The sequence below is a fragment of the Mobula hypostoma genome, chromosome 19 (genome assembly GCF_963921235.1).
Source record: "Mobula hypostoma chromosome 19, sMobHyp1.1, whole genome shotgun sequence".
Lineage (NCBI taxonomy): Eukaryota > Metazoa > Chordata > Chondrichthyes > Myliobatiformes > Myliobatidae > Mobula > Mobula hypostoma.
Window position 1 is genome coordinate 20951334 of NC_086115.1, and position 20573 is coordinate 20971906.

A 20573-nucleotide genomic window follows, 5' to 3' on the forward strand; every position below is an offset into this window, starting at 1 on the left:
GGTCCAACCCCGCGCGCACGCGGCTTCCGCTCAGCTCGCGTGCTCCGTTAGGCCACGTGCGCCCCCACCCCCGGTTCCACGGTGCCTCCCGAGCGCCAGCCCACCCCGAAACCCGACCCCTCTCCCTGCCCGCGCACCGGCACGCGCCCGCACCTGGAAGGCGAAGGTACTCTCAACCGTGTGCGCGTGCCGCGCGGTTCCGGAACGCGCACGCGCGCGGCCAGCGGACGCTCGGCCACGCTGCGCGCTCCCACTCATTGTGTAACTTGAAGCATTTTCCATTCGGAAGTTCCACGTAGGGAGACTTAGGACGTTAGACTGATTTACAACGGAAAGGAGAAGCCGGAATTAGACGGAGGGTTAAAGAACTATTCTTTGTAAATGTATAACTAATTTATTGTACTTAATATGTACAGTTCAATTTCGGATTAATTTTCAGATCTTATATTTGGCAGCAACTGCTCCCCTGAGCTCCTCAGTTGGACTGGCTGGTAAATGGCGCGAAAGCCGAGCACGGCGCGAGAGATGCATCGGGTGGTGTGGGCGCCGGGTGAGAGCAGGAGCAACACCGGGAGCAGGCAAGAGAAGCGTCGGGTGGTCGAGCCGGGTGCCGGCCTGTAGTGTCTCATGCGGGCGGGCGGTGCGGTTCCCGGTGCCGGCGAGCGGCTGCAGCGGGCGGTGCGGTTCCCGGTGCCGGCGAACGGCTGCAGCGGGCGGTGCGGACTCCCGGCGCCGGCGAGCGGCTGCAGCGGGCGGTGCGGACTCCCGGCGCCGGCGAGCGGCTGCAGCGGGCGGTGCGGACTCCCGGTGCCGGCGAACGGCTGCAGCGGGCGGTGGTGTAGAGTGACCGAGAGGAGGCATAGACCAGTCTGAAAGACGGTTGACAGAGAAACAAGGAGAGGGATGAGAGCATGAGAGGTTGCATCTTCATGTATGTGCCAATTAACGAATCTGAACCTGGGTATCGAAAGAGGGGCCGAGTTGGTTACTTTTGGGCTTCACTCTGGGAAGCTGGAAAAATGCCCCGTTTGTATTTACATTCTCTGTTCCTTGGCCTTATTCCCAGACTCCTTTCCTCCTCGTGTTCCCCGGAACATATTCCTAGGGAGCGCCTGAATTTTGCCCAGGTACATGTTGAAGGAGTGCAGTACTGTCGGAGGTTTTGTCTGTTACTGAATTGTTAAACTTTTTAACATGGATTTTGAAATTCCCTGGTAATGTTGAAAACAACAGCATAGTTCTCGGATGCAGAGTGCGTATAAAAAGTATTCAGCCCTCCCCCCGGAAGTTTTCATATTTTATTGTTTTACAACATTGAATCACAGCGGATTTAATTTGGCTTTTGTGACACTGATAAACAAAAAGACTTCATGTCAAAGTGAAAACAAATTTCTACAATTTGGTCTAAATTTATTACAATTATTAAACACAAAATGATTGCATGATCACTCACCCTTTAAAGCCAGTACTTTGTAGATGCAACACACACAAAATGCTGGTGGAACGCAGCAGGCCAGACAGCATCCATAGGAAGAAGCACAGTCGATGTTTCAGGCCGAGAACGATGCACCTTTGGCAGCAATTACAGCCTTTAGTCTGTGTGGATAGGTCTCTAACAGCTTTGCACAACTGGACTCTGCAATTTTTCCCCATTCTTTGCAAAACCGCTCAAGCTCTGTCAGATTGCATGGTGATCATGGGTGAACAGCCCTTTTCAAGTTCATCTACAAATTCTCAATTGGATTGAGATCTGGACTGTGACTTGGCCACTTCTAGACCTTAATTTTGTTTTTAAGCCATTTCTGTGTAGCTTTGGCTTTATGCTTGGGTCATTGTCTTGCTGGAAAACATTTTCTCTCAAGTCACAGTTCTCTTGCAGACTGCATCAGGTTTTCCTCCAGGATTTTCCTGTATTTTGCTGCATTCATTTTATCCTCTACCTTCACAAGCCTTCCAGGGCCTGCTGCAGTGAAGCATCCCCACACTGTGCCTCACAGTAGCAATGGTGTATTTTTGATGATGTGTGCTGTTTGGCTTGTGCCAAACAGTGTTTAGTCTAATGGCCAAAAAGCTTGATTTTGGTTTCATCAGACCATAATATCACCTTTTAGCTGACTTCAGAGTCTCCCACATGCCTTCTGGCAAACTCTAGCTGAGATTTCATTTGACTTTTTTTTTCCAACAATGACTTTCTCTTTGCCACTGTCCCATAAAGCTGTGACTGGTGAAGCACCCGGGCAACAATTGTATGTGCAGTCTCCCCCATCTCAGCCCTGAAGCTTGTAACTGCTCCAGAATTGTCTTGGGTCTCTTGGTGGCTTCTCTCACTGCCCTTCTTGCACTGTTACTCGGTTTTTGAGGATGCCAGATCTAGGCAGTCTTACACCTGTGCCATATTCTTTCCATTTCTTGATGATTGACTTAACTACTCCAAGGGATATTTAGTGACTTGGAAACTTTCTTGTATCCATCTTCAATAACCTTTTTGAGGAGTTGCTTAGAGTGTTCTTTTGTCTTCATGGTGTAGCTTTTTTCAGGATACTGACTCATCAGCAGTTGGACCTTCCAGATACATATGTATTTTTACTACAATCAATTGAAACACCACGACTGCACATAGGTCTCCATTTAACTATGTGACTTCAAAAACCAATGGGCTGCACCAGTAATGATTTGGTGTGTCATATTAAAGGGGGAAAATACTTATGCAATCAATTATTTTTGTTTTATATTTATAACTAATTTAGATCACTTTGTAGAGATCTGTTTTCACTTTGACACAAAAGAGTCTTTTTCTGTTGATCAATGTCAAAAAAGTCAAATTAAATCCACTGTGAGCCAATGCTGAAAAACAATAAAACATTAAAACTTCCCAGGGGAGGGGGAATGTTTTATAGGCACTGTAGTATTCATCCTGAACTCATTGTTTTTTCTGTTGCAGTTTAGTGCATGCATTACCATTTTCAGTATTTCTCCCTTTGCTTCACTGATTGTACTTTAAAAGTAATGACAGTTGTTTCTATTGAAGCTCATCGTAGCTTCTTTGGTCTGGTTTAAGAAGAGTACTTTATGCTGTCATGTTTTGAGATATGTCTGTAATCTGCACCATTTCTCTGAAAATTCTGTAATTAATCATATGTATTTTTCATTCTTTTTGTGCTCCCTCACAGTTGCTGGGACCTGGGTTTAATCCTAACCCCAAGTACTGTCTGTTGAGTTTAAATGTTTTGCTTGTGATTGCGTGGGTTTCCATCAGGTGCTCTGATTTCCTATCACATCCCTAAGCCATACTCAAACACGAGGAATTCTGCAGATGCTGGAAGTTCAAGCAACTCACATCAAAGTTGCTGGTGAACACAGCAGACCAGGCAGCATCTCTAGAAAGAGGTACAGTCGACGTTTCGGGCCGGGTCTCGGCCTGAAATGTCGACTGTACCTCTTCCTAGAGATGCTGCCTGGTCTGCTGCGTTCACCAGCAACTTTGATGTGTGTTATCTAAGCCATACTGATGGGTTCACTGGTTGCTGTAAATCGCTCATCTGGGTTTATAGTTAAAAGTAATCAAAAAGGATTTGATGGGCATCTGTGAGAGAGAGGCAGAGCGACAGGAAACTGACAAATCGGACTGAAGTGATTGGTGTTTAGAGAGCAGACATGAAGCTTATGGGTGCCTGCTTCAGTTTCATAATATGTGAAAAGCTGTGCAGTGAACAGTTGTGTTTAGTATTTGAGCATGTGGTGGTTTTATCTGAGGTGGTGTAAAAAATCTGATTTAAAAGGGTACTTACTTACCACCATTGTCAGGGATTTGACTGTCAGTAAAATCTTCTTTGGTTATAAGCCCTGCCGCCATAACTATTAAAGTGTGGATCTGTGGCCAGTGATGCTTCACTCTGCAGTTTGAAAAGCTTTACTGATTTAACTCAGTTTGCAGGAATAGTCTGTTCTTTTTGGACACTTCTTTGCAAACTTGGATTGGCAAATGATCATTTTGTCTACGTTATTATTCATAATTGGGTAGTTTTATCATAAGCAGCAAAAGAACACTGTTTCCCTGTGGATAGATGTTCAAGTATAGACAATGAGGGGGGGAAAAAAGCTGACTACATCACTAACAAGAGAAAATCTGCAGATGCTGGAAATCCCAAGCAACACACACAAAACGCTGGAGGAACTCAGTAGGCCAGGCAGCATCTATGAAAAAGAGTACAGTTGACATTTCAGGCCGAGCCCCTTCGGCAGGACTGGAGGATAAAAAGCTGAGGAGTAGATTTAAAAGGTGGGTGGGGGAGTGTGGAGAGAAAGTCAAGGTGATAGGTGAAACCTGAAGGGGGAGGGATGAAGTAAAGAGCTGGGAAGTTGATTGGTGAAAGAGACAGAAGGCCATGGAAGAAAGAAAAGGGGGGAAGAGCACCGGAGGGAGGCGATGGATAGGCAAGGAGATGAATGAGAGAGGGAAAAGGGATGGGAAATGGAGAAGGAGAAGGAGAGGTGAGGTGGGGGGGGGCATTGTTGGAAGTTGGAGGATTCACGCTCCGTGCCATCGGGTTAGAGGCTACCCAGACGGAATATAAGGTGTTGATCCAACCTAAGTGTGGCCTCATCACGACAGTGGAGGAGGCCATGAATAGACATAGCAGCGAGTCTCGGCCTGAAACGTCGACTGCACCTCTTCCTAGAGATGCTGCCTGGCCTGCTGCGTTCACCAGCAACTTTTATGTATGTTGTCCAAAAAAAATGAAGCGTGTTCATGGACTAATCAGAAATCTGATGATGGAGGAGAAGAAGCTGTTGCTGAATTATTGACATTGGGTCTTCAGGCTCTTCTACATCCTCCCTGATGGTAGAAATAAGATGAGGGCATGTCTCAGGTAATGAGAGTCCTTAATGATGGATGCCACCTTTTTGAGGTATCGCTTCTTGAAAATGTCCTCAGTGGTAGGTAGGGTTGTACTTGTGATGGATCTGACTGCGTCTACAACCCTCTGCAGCTTGCGATGTTGTTCATTAGAGCCTCCACACCAGGCTGTGGTGCAAGTAGTCAGAAAGCTCTCAATAGTATATCGATGGTAATTTTGAAGTCTTTAGTGGCGTACTGAATCTCCTCAAACGCTTGTCTAGCTGAGTAATTTAGTTTATTTGCAACTATCTAAATAAATGTCCTGCCCTGTGTGACTTGCTATGAAATTAGGAACAGCGAGATGGCTGAGCACGTGAACGGTGAGATGGCTGAGCACGTGAACGGTGAGATGGCTGAGGTGAATGAGATCATTACAGCCAGTATGTTGGAAGAAGAAAGGCAGCTGGAAGAGGAAGGTCAGGAGGAAGAGAAGAAACTGATGGAACAGGTAGGAATCTTTAAGTTGCATTGTAATCTATAGTATCAGCGGCCGCACAACACATGAAAACCTTTAGCAACTTTGACCATATTCATCAGGCAGGACTCAGTGCCAGCTCTGAGCAACTGAAAAGTTTCCGAGTGCTCAAAACATATTTAACATATTACTATTTAACTATTTATGGTTCTATGACTATTTATTATTTATGGTGCAACTGTAACGAAAACCAATTTCCCCCTGGGATCAATAAAGTATGACTAAATCAAATTGAATGGGAAGGTTGAGTTTTAGAATTTTCAATTGACTTCAAGTCTTGACTGGATCCAGTTTGTTTTATTTTGTGATGCACAATGGCTGTTCATTGAACACAGCCATCTGTACACCTCACTGTCTTGAAAATCCAAATGAGTTTTTGAAAATTCAGCGCACTGTCTTCAAAAGTCGTTGTTGAACATATTTACAACTGACTGATTACAGTGGATTCCCTTTCTTGCTTAGGACCACAACCTAAAACAAAAGTAGGATAACTCACTGTTGGCTTTGCAAAAGTGGCGACACTTAGAATATCAGGAGATGTGGGTTGAGAGATCATTTTCTCTTCTATGCTCAAAGGTTTTTCCCCCTGATAATTTTAAAGTGTGAACATTCATGTCGTCTCCTGCTTCATCTTTGTAAGTGAAAATGCATACCTCCAAACCAGAAAGTGAAATAAATCAAAATTTTGGAAAAATCTAGTTAATTGTTGGAACATACATATTGAGTATTTAATATGTATGTTGCAACAATTAACTATAACAGAATGTTGCCATTTATTCAGAAATAAATAATTAATCTATTTGTCTCGAAGGGGGGATAATGGTGAAGATTATGAGAGAATTTTGTTCTTTCTACTCTAGCAGATCAATTTTAAAATGAGCATCTGCCAATACACCATGCTGGCTTTACTGAGAGTAATTGGAGCAGGGTAGGAGTGCAGTGAAATAACGAATGGGATTGATCCACAGTGAAAGGAAATGACATTTGTGTCTGAAAAGAATTATGTATTCATAAATGAATCTCCTGACTCAATTTATTTTTTTGTACAATGAGTATAACTAGAAATGATTGATATATTGCTGCGTTTGTTTATGTTCTAAGCTTCCCAATGACATGTTTCTTTGTTCAGGCTAAAATGTTTTGGGAAAAAGACTCGCGTGAAATGCGCTACAAGAGATTACAACATTTACTGGAGAAGAGTAACATTTACTCCAAGTTCTTGCTAATGAAGATGGAGCAACAACAACAGGAGGTAACAACTCTTGTTTTATTCTCAGTGCCTCAAGGAACATCGTCACGGGGAAGTGTTAGCCAGAACTGGAAAATGAAGTGATAAATGGGTGGCTTGAAGCTCGAATGCACAGGATCACATTTCCAATGCTTCCAATGTTTTGATGTCCTGTGGTTTGCTTGAATTGATTCCAAGAGCTATGCAGTCACTTGTATCTGTGAATTCAATAGATGGCAAGAGTATGTGCACGACTGAAGGGATAAGTTCATATTTGTGCTCTCTCCTGCATCAAAATTAACATTTCTTCCCTTCGTGCTGCCCATACAGGTGATAAATAATTGAAATATTTTGCTGGTTCAAGGCTCCTAACCTTTGAATAATTTATCTGCCCTTTGAGTTCGTTGATTTAAAAGCGTTATTTGTTCTGTCATTAAATCATTGGAAACAAGTCTTTGCTGAATTGGGGGTAGTTGATTCTATAGGCTTTGAATAGACAGAGGAACAGCCAGCCAGGACTCCTGAATCAATTTACTGTCCCGTGGCCCTTGTTGGAAAATGCATGATAAAACAGAGCCAAGTTGTGCATCTACCCTAAGGCAAATACTTGTGCATGAGAATCACTATTAAAGAGGAATTTCTGTGAAACTGTCTGTGTGCAAGTGTGTACACTCTTTAGAAGTGGATCATTTGTCGTACCCCCTAGAGGAATCACTTGATGTTATCCCCTCCATTGTTGGGTGGCAACTCTCTTTGTCATTTTATTTGTTTTTAAGCACATGCATATTTAAAAGATGAGATTTTCTTTCATGTGGAAATGATGGAAAAGCATTGTCTTTGTTTCTTATAGGAACAGAAAAGGAAAGAAAAGCTTGAAAAAAAGCAGAAGCTGCTGGTAATGATACACGAGAAATGTATATGTAATGCATGGTTGGAGGTTTATTCATGGTGTGAAAAGTTGATGCTGGGGCACTTGCAATTTCGTACTTCTGTGCTATCAAAAACCCACAGTATACACAGCAGCCTGCATAAAACGTTGAAATATTCATAACCGCAATTGCATTCCATGTTCCAACACCTCTGGTATGAAATTCCTCCTCAGGGTGGAGAAGCATTCTATGTCTAAAATGGGTTTTACAAAAAGCATATTTATTATACATACTTTTGAAGTGTTCTCCAGTAGGAACAGGTGGGAACCAGTTTTGCATTTATATTGAAATTCACTCATGGGATGAGGGTGTTGCTGGCAAGGACATAATTTAAATCCATCTTGTAGCATTCATGTGAAGGTGCTGCCTTGGATTGCTGCAGTTCCTATGATGAAGGTCATTGTGCAGTGTAGTTTTTGTCTTGTGCTATCAGTTATTGGGTCACATCTAAAAGGTTAAGAGTTAACCATGTTGCAATGGTTCTAGGGATGTCATTTGGTTGGGCAAGGATTTCCTTCCTCGAGGGCAAATAGTGACTCCTGATTTTTTATCAGATTTTAATCTTTGAGCCAAATCTGACACCTTGGATCTTGTTCCTGCAGTGTTTTGAGCATTGTAGTCGAAGTGTGTATCAACATATCCAATATTAAATCTATGAATTTCGAAGTTGAATTTCTTAATTTTTTTTAATGTGGATCAGCCCAACTTTCTACCTTTTATTCAGTTCATTATTTTTAAGGAACGTTTTTCAGATTCCATTCTGTCTGTTTTGGTGATGTGGGGAACTCCATCAGGTCTTTATTCAAAATTTTAAATTACACGTCTGGGTTTTAGACCAGCAAGTTTGAGGTAATGAAGATAAAAGCTTTTTTTCCTTTGTTTTCCCAGTACCACACTGAAACAGGCCTTTAGCACACCATGTCCATTCTGGCACTAAAACCTGTTCTTTTATCTGTTCCACTACCGGGACTGATCAAGATGATAACCACAGTGTACAGTGGTGCTAGAAAGTTTCTGAACCCTGTAGAATTTTCTCTATTTCTGCATAAAATGTAATCAGATCTTCACACAAGTCCTAAAACTAGATAAAGAGAACCTGATTAAATAAATAACACAAGAAGATTACACTTGTTTATTTATTGAGAAAAATGATCCAATATTACGGGTATTTGTTAGAAAAAGTCTGTGAACCTCTGGGGTAATGCCTTTTACTAAAGCTATTTGGAGTCAGGTGTTCCAGTCAATGAGCTGACATTGGAGGTGTGGGTTGAGGAAGTGCCCTGCCCTATAAAAAAGGCGCACGAAGTCAGGTTGCTGACGGAGCCTGCTCTTCTCAAGACAGATCTGCTTCCGTGCACCATGCCTTGATCAAAACAACTTTCAGAGGACCTTAAAAGAATTGTAGAGATGCATGAAGCTGGAAAAGCCTACAAAAGCATTTCTAAAGACCTGAGTGTTCACCAGTCCTCAGTAAGAGTAACTGTCTACAAATGAAGGAAACTCAGTACTGTTGCTACTCTCCCAAGGATTAGGCATCTTGCAAGGATCACACCAAGAACACATCACGCAATGCTGAAGGAGGGGAAAAAGAACTCAAGGTTAATAGCAAAAGACCTGCAGAAATCTCTGGAACTTGGCTAAAGTCTCTGCTCATCTATCCACTATAAGAAAAATGCTGAACAAGAATGGTGTACATGGAAGGACACCACAGAGGTAACCACTGCTCTCCTAAAAAGACCATCTGGATGTTCTACAACACTTCTGGGACAATATTCTGTAGATAGATGAAACAAAAGTTGAACTTTTTGGCAGAAATGCACATTGTTATGTTTGGCGGAAAAAGGGCACTGCACACCAACACCAAAATCTAATCCCAACTGTGGCATAGTGGAAGGAACATCATGGTTTGGGGCTGCTTAACTGCCTCAGGGCCTGGGCAGCTTGTAAACGTTGACGGAACAATGAATTCAAAATCGTCTTGACATTTTACTGGAGAATGTCATGGTGGCAGTCTGTCACTTGAAGTTGGATAATGCAACAAGACAATGTTCTGAAAGATGAATAAATCACAACAGAATGGTTTAAAAAGAAGAAAATGTGAGTTTTTGAATGGCCAAGTGGAAGTCCTGTTCTTAATCCTATAGAAATGTGGAAGGGCCTGAAGCAAGTAATTCCTGCAAGAAAGCCCACCGACATCAGAGTTGAAGCAGTTTTGTAAGGAGGAATGGCCCAGAATTCCTCCAAACCGATGTGCAGGATTGATCAACAGTTACTGGAAATGTTTGGTGGAAGTTATTGCTGTACAAGGGGGTCACTCAGTTACTGAAAGCAAAGGTTCACATACTTTTTCCAACAGATACATGTACTGTTGGATAATTTTTCTCAGTAAATATATGAACATGTATAATTTTTTTGTGTCATTTACTTAATTGGGTTCTCTATCTAGGTTTAGAGCCTACATGAATATCTGATCACATTTTAGGTCTTATTTATGCAGAAGTGGAGAAAATTCTACAGTGGTGCTAGATTTTCTGAACCCTGTATTTCAGTAAAAAAACATTTATCCCTAAAGTTCTCCTTTAAGTTCCTACCTCTTGACTTCAAGCAATGCTGTCTTGTTTTTGATACCTTGCTGTGGGAAGATTCTTGACTATCTATCCTATCCGTGTTTAAATCTCTCAGTAAATGGAGCATTGACCAAAATTCTATATTAACTAAGCGATTATATGTACTTGAATTGTGCAGAATTGACCCCCTGAGAAACAATCAGTTGCACCCAAGCTACAGACATGTAATGGACCATTTCGTTTTTGGTTTTGCAAGGACGTTGTGCTGCAAGCACTCGTATCCTAAAGTTAGGTTCAGAAGATTATTGAACATTGGAGAACAGAATTTTCCGTGGGACAGGGTGAGAAACTGGGGTAGTGGTAGGATCCAGCCAATTGTGCACATGATGGAAGCAGACTGTTTCATTGTTTTGCATTGGGGCACCATTGCTGGGAAAAGTTGAAAGCAAATAAAGGATTGAGGATGGTGAAGGTGAAAATTTGACCACTCCTTTTGTATGTTTAAAGGTGCAGGCAAACAACTCATCAACAGAAGAGAGCAAAGTAGGTACGTATGTGCTTTTAAAAACACATTTGATCTTGTTGAACAGTTTGTTCCTAGAAAGAGTGATAGCATCTTTTTTGGTTGAAGAGTTCAGCTGATCACATGTTTACCTTATTTATATTTTAAGGAACCATGCATTTGATGTGACACACCTGTGTTCCTGCGGATTTTAATGAAATTGGATAAGACTATTGCCCTTTTCAGATTTAATTAAAGTCTGTTTATATTCATAATGGTATTGGTAGTTTGTGCTAAAGCAAGAGGTGTTTGGATAAATGGATCTAATTATTTTAGTCTAATTTTTCATCACATTTGTTTGAATTTGATGACTTCTGGATGTCTGTTCTGGAATCTCTCAACCGCATAAATACTCATTGTTTTGAATTTCTTTGTTCTTCGTCCAACATTAAATGGAATTGCATGCTTTGGGGTAATATATTTGCCATGTTTGTGAACATGGCATTCTGTTAGAGATGAGCGTTGCTCTTAGTGGCTTCATGCCCTGTATTTTGTGTGACTGGACACGAAAGTGCCACTCACTAAATTTGCTCCAGGAAGAGTTACTTAGACCATTCAATATTTAGAAGTAACTGGTTAATGCCTGTGCATCCGGGAATAATGGCTATTCCCACTCTCCACAAACTGCAGATCGAGGATTCAGCAATATAAAAAGCTGAAGGTCCTAGCAGATTTTGTAGTGTTACTGGTTCATTAGTAGAGTTTGTTGAGAAGAAAGTGCTTTTCTTGTCCAGCTATTACCTACTGTACTTCAACTCTTAAGATTGAGTTATCAAAATGACTTTGCTTTTTGATTCTAGTTTACATCCCAATATGGCAACTGCAGAATTTAAGATTGATTTTAAATTTGTGGATTTAGAGTTGGAGTTATACAGTGCAACTTGGCCATGCTGACCAAAATGTTTTCTTGACCTTTTCCCATTTGGCTTCATTTGGTCTATATCCCTCAATGCCTTTTCTATCCATGAACCTGTTCAAATCTCTGTTTTTTATAGTAATTGACCTTAAAGGTGGTAATAACCAGATTGAAGAAGTGGTACAGGAAGTGGGAGGTTTAGATTCTAGGCACTGGAACTGATTCTGATCTGAGCATAATGTGACTTGTATGTGCCTGGTAGGTTTTGCCTCAACAGATCTAAGGTCAACAGCCTTGTGCGTAGGTGTCTGCATGCAAGTTTATTTGGGCAAGGCTTAGACTATTTGGCAGGGGTTAACTCAAATTCAAAAGGAGAAAATTGGAACAAATAAAATTGGAATATTTATACATGTTTTGAGTAGTACTTAATGGTTTATAAGTAAATGCAAGGGGTTTAGTGAGCAAGGCCAATGAGCTGAAGGTATGGACAGATGTATGGAAAATATTTTAGCTATTACTGAAACGTACTTTAAAGTGGGGATGGACTGGCATCTGAATGGTCCATTTAGAGGTTTCAGGTAATATGGAGGAGGGAACTTGAAGGTAGATCAATGAGAAGTTATTAGATTATGAATTGACAACATACAAGAGTGACTAATGTTTTAGCGCAAGATCTGTGTATACTAGTCATAACATGAGATGCAGCATGGAAACAAGCCCATCAGCTTACCGAGTCCACTTGGACCATCGAGCACCAAATTCATAATAATGCTACTGTAACCTGTTTTGTTCTCTCCACGTCTTCTGTCTTTCCATCTTCTCACCCGCCAACCCTCCTCAGATTTTACCACTCATCTACACGTCAGGAGTGATGTAACCCAGCCCGCATAGGGATGTGGGAAGAAACACCACAGTCACAGGGGGAACATGTGGGTACTCAAGACAGCACTGGAAATTGGGATTTCATCTTGGTCACTGCAAGGCAGAAGCTCTACTGCTGCTATCTCCTACTTTAATTTGGTGGAGTTTTCAGTAACCACTTTTTCAGTCATTGAGTTCCAAACTGGTAAAACACAGCCTTTTCCTCCTTTTCTCCTGAAGTTACTTCAATTCCTCCCCATTCCCCCTGATTTTTGAACTCTGCCAAGAAGAAAGGTCTCTTCTATTTGCTTTATTCAAGCCCTTCATGATTTTGTATACTTAAATAAATTTCTCCCATTTTTATTTCCAAAGATAACAGCCAGTTCAACGAAGTCTCCTCAATTTTCCAGTCCTAGCAACATCCTGTTAAATCTCTATACTACTAAAACTCTCATGCTTTGTCTGTTTATGACTTCCAATTAGCACAAACGGTGCATTACAGCAGTTCTTTTTCTGGCTAAATTGAATTTAAATGCGCTAATTTAGAGAATGCAGGCAAAGTTCAGGGTTATATATTCCTATAAAATTGCTCATTCGCCAAAAATCAACAGGCTGGCTTTCACCCGAGACCTGATCGGCCATCATGGAAATCGGGATGCGACAGCCTCAGCAGCGACACCTACTGGAGCAAAAGGGCAGGGCAGCTCTATTTCAAGGGGTCACATTCTGCTAATACCATCAGCATGTGCAGGATTGGGACAGATCCAACGGCCACCCATCAATAAGAGATAGTTAAATCTTATTGTAATGACGTACTTCGAGACACCCATAAAACCTTTTGCTGCAGTCAAAGGACAGCGGTGACTATATCACCTCCATTTAGGAGAGCACCAACCACATCATCAAGAATAATCAGCATCCTTTGGTATTAGTGCTTCGTATCTTCTATCCAGCATTAGGGTAAAAAAAAAAGGTCCGCCTAATTATGCCGTGTAGAAGGGGAAGGGGGACATTATGGTCAAAAGATGACGCCAAACGTTGGTGAGAAGCGGCAAGGAGAGGGGGAAGAACAAGAATCAGAAGAGGCCAGGGCCGCATGACTCCAGGATCAAAGAGTCAGGATAAAAAAAGATAAGAGAAGAAGAGGCAGAGGAGGAGAGGCATGCACGTCTCCAGGATCAGAGACAAACAACAAACAGCAGAAGAGCTGAAGAGATGGGGGATGAAAAGGCTGAACGTCTCCAGAATGACAAAACAGGCACAGGAGGAGGAGAGAGGAAGAGACAAAGGAGCTGAGAAATGCACGTCTCCAGGATCAGAGACAAAGAACAAACAGCAGAAGAGATGAAGAGATGGGGGATGAAAAGACTGCACGTCTCCAGAATGACAACGAGAGGCTCGAGGGTGGCAGATAAACCAGAAATGATGCTGTCAAAAGTGTCCTTCGTTAAATGAGCTATATTTGCCTTGCTATGCGTCGTTCTTCTTTAATAAACTGAGGTTTTCTACTTCAGTTTCCAAAGCAAAGCGATACCAATAGCATTCAGGAAAATTTAATGTTCATTCTGGTCAAGTCAGACTGCCCAACGGGTCACCCCGTTGTCTAGTTTTCTATATACCCTTCATTGCAGTCATATACTTGCAGAGACTTGGATTTGCATGGTGTGGTCTAACTAACATTGTACGTCATCTCACTAATTTCCTATTCTATCCCATGACTTAAATAGAAAAGCATCCAACATGACTTAACTTCATTATTGACTGGTGCTGAGAGCTGAATGATTTGTGCATTTATACTGCAAGACCTTTTGTTCTCCCACACTACTTAATATCTTACTGTATATTTCCTTGCCTTGTTGACCACTCACAAGTGGTCACCTTCTGTTCTCTGAGCCCCAATAAATGTTCAAGCAACCATTGCTGTTTGCTACCTGCCGTTGAGCCAATCTTATTCAATTTGCCAGTATCCCTTTGATCCTAACTTTAGACCTGTCTGCTACAAGGGACTTGTAAAACCCCTGCTAAACTTTTAAGCATCACTCTCATCAACCATCCTTGACAGAAATCTCAGAAAATTTAGTCGTTAGGAGGCTTAAGTTGGAGGCTTTACAGCTTTATCTTTAAAAAAATCCGTGATAACTGTCCCTGATCAAGGTGTGTCTTTTCTAAATTAAAGTTTATACTGTCCCTTGAATGAATTCTAATAGTTTGCTCACCACTGAAGTTATGTTAACTGGCCTGAAAATATTTACAAACAGATGTAAACAGTCTTTCAATCTTTTGACACGAATATGTAACCAGGTAACATTAAAAGGTGGGCTGAAGGTCCTGAATGAATAGTCACCTAATTCTAGAAGTTAAATTATAATTTTAACTATTGGGACAAGAGTTAAAAACGTCCTGTCAAAATGACTGAATCGTTATGTTTTCGGAAAGGAGCACTGGTGATCTTGGGGCTTATAGCGCCTTCTGTTTGGTGAATCCAAGATGGAAAATCTGAGTTTTTTTTAATGAACTTGGTCTGAAAAGTAATTATTCCTTTTAAAAATTTGAGAAGTTGAATGCTTATCCATTCCCTTGATCCTGGGGCTTACTCTGAAGAAACAGATAATTTGTGAGGACTCAGTAGTGATTCAGGGGAATCCCTCTTACTTGACCTAATCAAGTTCTAATGTTTCTATAATGTAGAGGTTGCAATTATTTAAAAACCCTGCTGGTAATTTTTTTCTTTCTGATTTTATAAACTTTAGCACTAAAGAAGAAAAGAGGAAGAGAAGAAGCAACATACAGTATTTCAGATTACATCAGTAAGGAGGTAATGGGCTTGTTCTACTGAAGGTAGCGCAGAGTCTCTTGATCCAGATGTGTGTCTTATAGGGGTTCTTATGCTCTCAGTTGTGTGTTTCTTGAACTGTAGGTTTTCTTGCACTTTGCCTTTTGAGAATGCACCAGTTTGAGTCACTGTGACTATAAAACCTGTCACTGTTCTCACTTCTGATGGAGGTTTAAAGATTATCTATTTGTTGCATGTACATTGAAACATACAGTGAAATGCGATATTTTTTGTCAATGACCAGCACATTCTGAAAGTGTTGCCATACTTCCAGTGCCAACATATCATGCCTGCAACTCACTAACCCTAACCGTACATCAATGGAACATGGGAGGAAGCTAAAGCACCCAGAAAAAATTCACACAGTCACAGGGAGATCGTATCTGTAAAATTAGGGCAATGCAGTTACAAAGTTGTCATTCTTATGCTAGTTTAAACATTAAATGAACCTTTACCTTGGCACCATTTTCCATCCCTTTTTGAAAAGCTTTTATAAGCTATAAATTATCCTCTAAGTTATCTTTCATCAGACAATTGTTAATATTAGTGTTTGTGATGCAGCTGAAATGATATGAACTTGGTTAGCCATTCACCAGTCTTGGGTTTAAAGTCCTTTGCGTAGCTGTGTGCAGTCTAGGCCTGTGCTAAGGGTGATCTGCCATGATGTTAGATTGAAATTGAATTGCAGAGTGGTTATCAGTGACATCTGAGTCAAGTGAATTTTCCTTTTATATCTTCCTGGGCTCTAAAAGACACTATTTTCTCTAAGTTCTAATTCCTCTGACTGTAAAGGATTGCATGCACATTGTGTGTTCCATTCATTTTGTCTGTTCACAAAGTCTAGCCTTAAAGAAAAGTTAACTGATTATTTATCACAAATTGATCATTAAAAATTCATAAATTTTCTTATTTACAGGATATTTTGTCAAGAGTGAAAAAGGCTAAAACAGATGAAGTAAGTCAATAAAACAATTTCTGTGTGGCGTTGTAAACCAAGAAGTTCTGGTAAAAATGCTAACAGGGAGAATGTCCCTCTTGGCTGAGGTATCTAGAACCAGCGGTCAGTCTCGGGCTAACAGGATTGAGAAGAGGAGATAATTCAACTCTGGTAAATCACAATGCAAAGGTTTTGGGGTTAACCTTAAATGGCATTAACTGTGAAGGTTCCCTGGTCTCTTGGGAATTTTTAAACTTGAAAGTTAAATTTTTTTGAACAATGAAGATGGCAGTTAGTGGAGAGATCGTGGAGGCAGATCTTGGTAATACCTCAGACAAAGTTAGGAATCAAAAGGTAGTGCATGGTGCAACAACATCGAAAAGGGTGAATACAGGGCTGATGGTGTTGTATCTGAATGTGTGCAGTATACGGAATAAGGAAGATGAACTTGCAGCACAGTTGTAGGTTGGTAGGTATGATGTCGTAGGCGTCACTGAATCATAGCTAAAGGAAGATTATAGCTGGGAGCTTAATGTCCGAAGATACACATTGTATCGAAAGGATAGGCAGGAAGGCAGAGGGAGTGGCTTGGCTCTGTTGGTTAAAAAAATGAAATCAAATCATTAGAAAGCGATGACATGGAGTCAGAAGGTGCTGAATCATTGTGGATAGAGCTAAGGAACTGCAAGGGTAAAAAGACCCTGATGGGTTGTATACAGACCCCCAAACAGTAAGAAGAATGTGGCCTACAAATTACAACAGAGATAGAAAATGCATGCCAAAGGGGCAATGTTACAATAGTCATGGGGGACTTCAATATGCAGGTATATTGGGAAAATCGTGTTGGTGTTGAATTACAGGAGGGGGAGTTTTTAGAGCGCCTATGAGATGGCTTTTTAGAGCAGCTCGTGGTTGAGCCCACTGGAGGATCAACTATTTTGGACTGGGTGTTGTGCGATGAACCAGAATTGATTAGAGAGCTTAAGGTAAAAGAACCCTTGGGGCAAAGTGATCATGATGTAACCCTCAGGTTCTGTGGCTGCATAAGTCTAGGGAAGATGATCTCTGTCCCTGCCAGATCGGTGAGATTGAGATGTGATTTCCCCCCACCACCGTTTCTGTGGATGCTGCTTGATTTGTTCCCCTGTTACAAATCAGTACCACAAAATAACAGACAGTACACTGCATACAATTAAACAACTTAGCTTTATAATTCTTAATTTAACTACAGGGTTAGTGAAGAAAAAGCAAGAAAAAGAAAAGGGCCCATTTTAATGGAACAGCCTAATGTGCACAAGTTGGCGCTCATGGTTTCCCCTTCACTAAACCTCCTTCGATCTCCCTGGCCTTCGTCGGGTCATAGCTCTGCTCCGGCGTCTTCTGTCTTCATCTCCTGCCAAACAAAAGACCGAGATCACCATGGTGTCAGGCACACCACAGGAAAACACCCTCCTGTCATTGGACGGCTCACATTCCAAAGCACCCATTATCTCTAACCATAACCCAAATACTACTTCTACAGAAAGACCACTATATTAGCAGTGAAACCTTTCCCAGGCTGTTACACTCTTCCCCCCCACCAACCACCAAATTTCGTCATGTCGTCATGACATTGGGATAATTTGCCAATCCTTCATACAAAACACAAAGTCCAACCCAGGTGTAAAAGGCAGTGACATAGCTCCTCAAGGCAGTAGGTACCACACTCTCTTCCCTCGATACTACAATAATATGATCAAATCCACCCTGAAATTTGAGAAGCAGAAGCTAAAGTCAGATGTATCAGTATTGCAATGGAGTAAAGGGAATTGCATGAGAGAGGAGTTGGCCAGAATTGATTGGAAAACAAAAAAAAAGGCAGGGATAATGGCAGAGCAGCAATGGCTGGAATTTCTGGACACAATTTGGAAGGCACAGGATATATATACATGTCCCAAAGAGGAACAGGTATTCTAAAGGAAATATACAGTCATGGCTAAGAAGAGAAGTCAAAGTCAACATAAAAACCAAAGAGAGGGCATTAATAGAGCAAAAATTAGTGGGAAGTTAGAGGAGTGGGAAGCTTTTAGAAACCAACAGAAGGCAACTGAAAAGTTTTTAAGAAGGTAAAGATGGAATACAAAAGTAAGCTAGTCAATATTATTAAAGAGGATACCAGAAGTTTCTTCAGACACAAAGTGTAAAAGAGAGGTGAGAGTGGATATTGGACTGCTGGAAAACAATGCTGGAGAGGTACTAATGCCGGGATAAGGAAATGGCAGGTGAACTGAGTAAGTATTTTGCATCAGTCTTCACTATGGAAGACGCTAGCAGTAAGGTGGAAGTTCCAGATGTCAGGGATCATGAAGTGTGTGAAGTTACCATTACTAAGGAGAAGGTTCTTAGGGAACTGAAAGGTCTGAAGGTAGATAAGACTCCTGGGCCAGATGGTGTACACCCCAGAGTTCTGAAAGAGTTGGCGGAAGAGATTGTGGCGGCATTAGTAATGATCTTTCAAGAACCTCTAGATTCTGAAATGGTTGCAGAAGACTGGAAAATTGCCGATGTCACTCCACTCTTCAAGAAGGGAGAGAGGCAGAAGAAAGAAAACTGTAGGCCAGTTAGTCTGACCTCAATGGTTAGGAAGATGTTGGAGTCGATTATTAAGGATAAGGTCTCAGGATACTTGGAGGCACATGATAAAATAGGCCATAGTCGGCATGGTGTCCTTGAGGGAAAATCTTGACTAACGTATCTCCTTCTTTGAAGAAATAACAAGCAGGATAGATAAAGGAGAATTGGTTGATATTGTGTACTTGAATTCCCAGAAAGCCTTTGACAAGGTGCCACACATGAGGCTGCTTAACAAACTATGAACCCATGGTATTACAGGAAAGATTCTAGCATGGATAAAGGAATGGCTGATTGGCAGGAGGCGAAGAGTAGGAATTAAGGGAGCCTTTTCTGGCTGGCTACTGGTGACCAGTGGTATTCCACAGGGTTTGTTTGGGGACCAATTCTTTTTACATTGTATATCAATGATTTGGATGATGGAGTTGATGGTTTTGTTGCGAAGTTTGCAGCCCGATATAAAGATAGGTGGAGGGGCAGGTAGTTTTGAGGAAGTAGGCTGCAAAAGGACGTGGGCCGATTAGGAAAATGGGCAAAGAAATGGCAGATGGAATACATGGTCATGCACTTTGGTAGAAGACATGAAAAGGTTAACTATTTTCTAATTGCAGAGAAAATACAAAAAAAACAGGTACAAAGGGACTTGGGAGTCCTTGTGCAGAAATCCCTAACAGTTAATTTGCAGGTTGAGTCTGTGGTGAGGAAGGCAAATGCAATGTTAGCATTCAGTTCAAGAGGACTGGAATATAAAAGCAAGAATGCAATGTTGAAACTTTATAAAGCAGTGGTGAGGTCTCATTTGGAGTATTGTGAGCAGATTTGGGCCCCTTATCTTAGAAAGAATGTGCTGAAATTGGAGAGGGTTCAAAGGAGTTTTACAAAATTGATTTCAGGATTGAATGGGTTGTCATATGAAGAGTGTATGATGGTTCTGGGCCTGTATTCACTGGAATTCAGAAGAATGACGGGTGACCTCATTGAAACTTATTGAATGGTGAAAGGCCTTGCTGGAGTAGATGTGGAGAGGTTGTTTCCTATAGTGGGAGAGTCTTAAGACCAGAGGACACTAGAGGGGCGTCCTTTTAGAACAGAGATGAGAAACTTCTTTAGCCAGAGCAGTGAATCTTGGAATACTTTGCCACTGGCAGCTGTGGAAGCCATCTTTCTGTATATTTAAGGCAGAGGTTATAGATTCTTGATTGGTCAGGGCACGAAGGGATACGGGGAGAATGCAGGAGATTGGGGCTGAGAGGAAAATGGGATCAGCCATGATGAAATGGCAGAGCAGGCGCAATGGGCCAAATGGCCTAAATCTGCTTCTATATCTTATGGAATTCTGGTAGGAAGTGTTGTCCCTTATGGCACAGTTGAATTGTTCATCATTGTTTATGAGCTCAGTAACAGAGGACCACCAGAGTCGCTAAAATATTCTTCTGCACAAGGTATTTGAAAGGAGGAAAAGAAGCAGCGTTATGGTTATATACTGATGGTAACCTTCTAACTTCCAATTCCTCTGCACGGCCTATGCACAACCCCGCTGCAGAAGCTTACTCTTATACATTTCTTGTGAATTTTTGTTGCAGGTCAATGAATTGATTTTACTGTAGCACAGCAGTTCACTGCTGAAATTGCCTAGAAGCACAGCTGATCAGAAGTGTATGTACTGTGCACGTTACGTTTTGGTGATTGAAAGCTGTAACATTTTGCAGCAATTGTATCATCAAGTTAGTATGATGTGAAGTGTAATTTTGTTCCAGATCTGCAGTTGTTGAACAAAATTTGTCAGAGGACACATTTAGCTGATTAGGCTATGAT

The 20573-nt window shown here is 41.4% G+C and overlaps 1 protein-coding gene across 4 annotated transcripts in view; it reads left to right on the plus strand.

The window, feature by feature from the left end:
* Nucleotides 1-308: 308 nt before the first annotated feature.
* hells (helicase, lymphoid specific) overlaps nt 309-20573 on the plus strand; it is a 57114-nt gene continuing 36849 nt past the window's right edge. The window contains exons 1-7 of one of the 4 annotated variants that reach the window (XM_063071514.1): nt 309-383; nt 5192-5348; nt 6505-6627; nt 7454-7498; nt 10607-10646; nt 15129-15193; nt 16128-16166. In XM_063071514.1, the coding sequence (XP_062927584.1) occupies nt 382-383; nt 5192-5348; nt 6505-6627; nt 7454-7498; nt 10607-10646; nt 15129-15193; nt 16128-16166 (471 nt within the window). In that variant the 5' untranslated portion in view covers nt 309-381. Of the gene's footprint in view, nt 384-420; nt 579-4857; nt 4872-4893; nt 5070-5191; nt 5349-6504; nt 6628-7453; nt 7499-10606; nt 10647-15128; nt 15194-16127; nt 16167-20573 lie in introns of those variants that run through there. The other 3 variants (XM_063071513.1, XM_063071515.1, XM_063071512.1) reach the window with 3 other exon arrangements.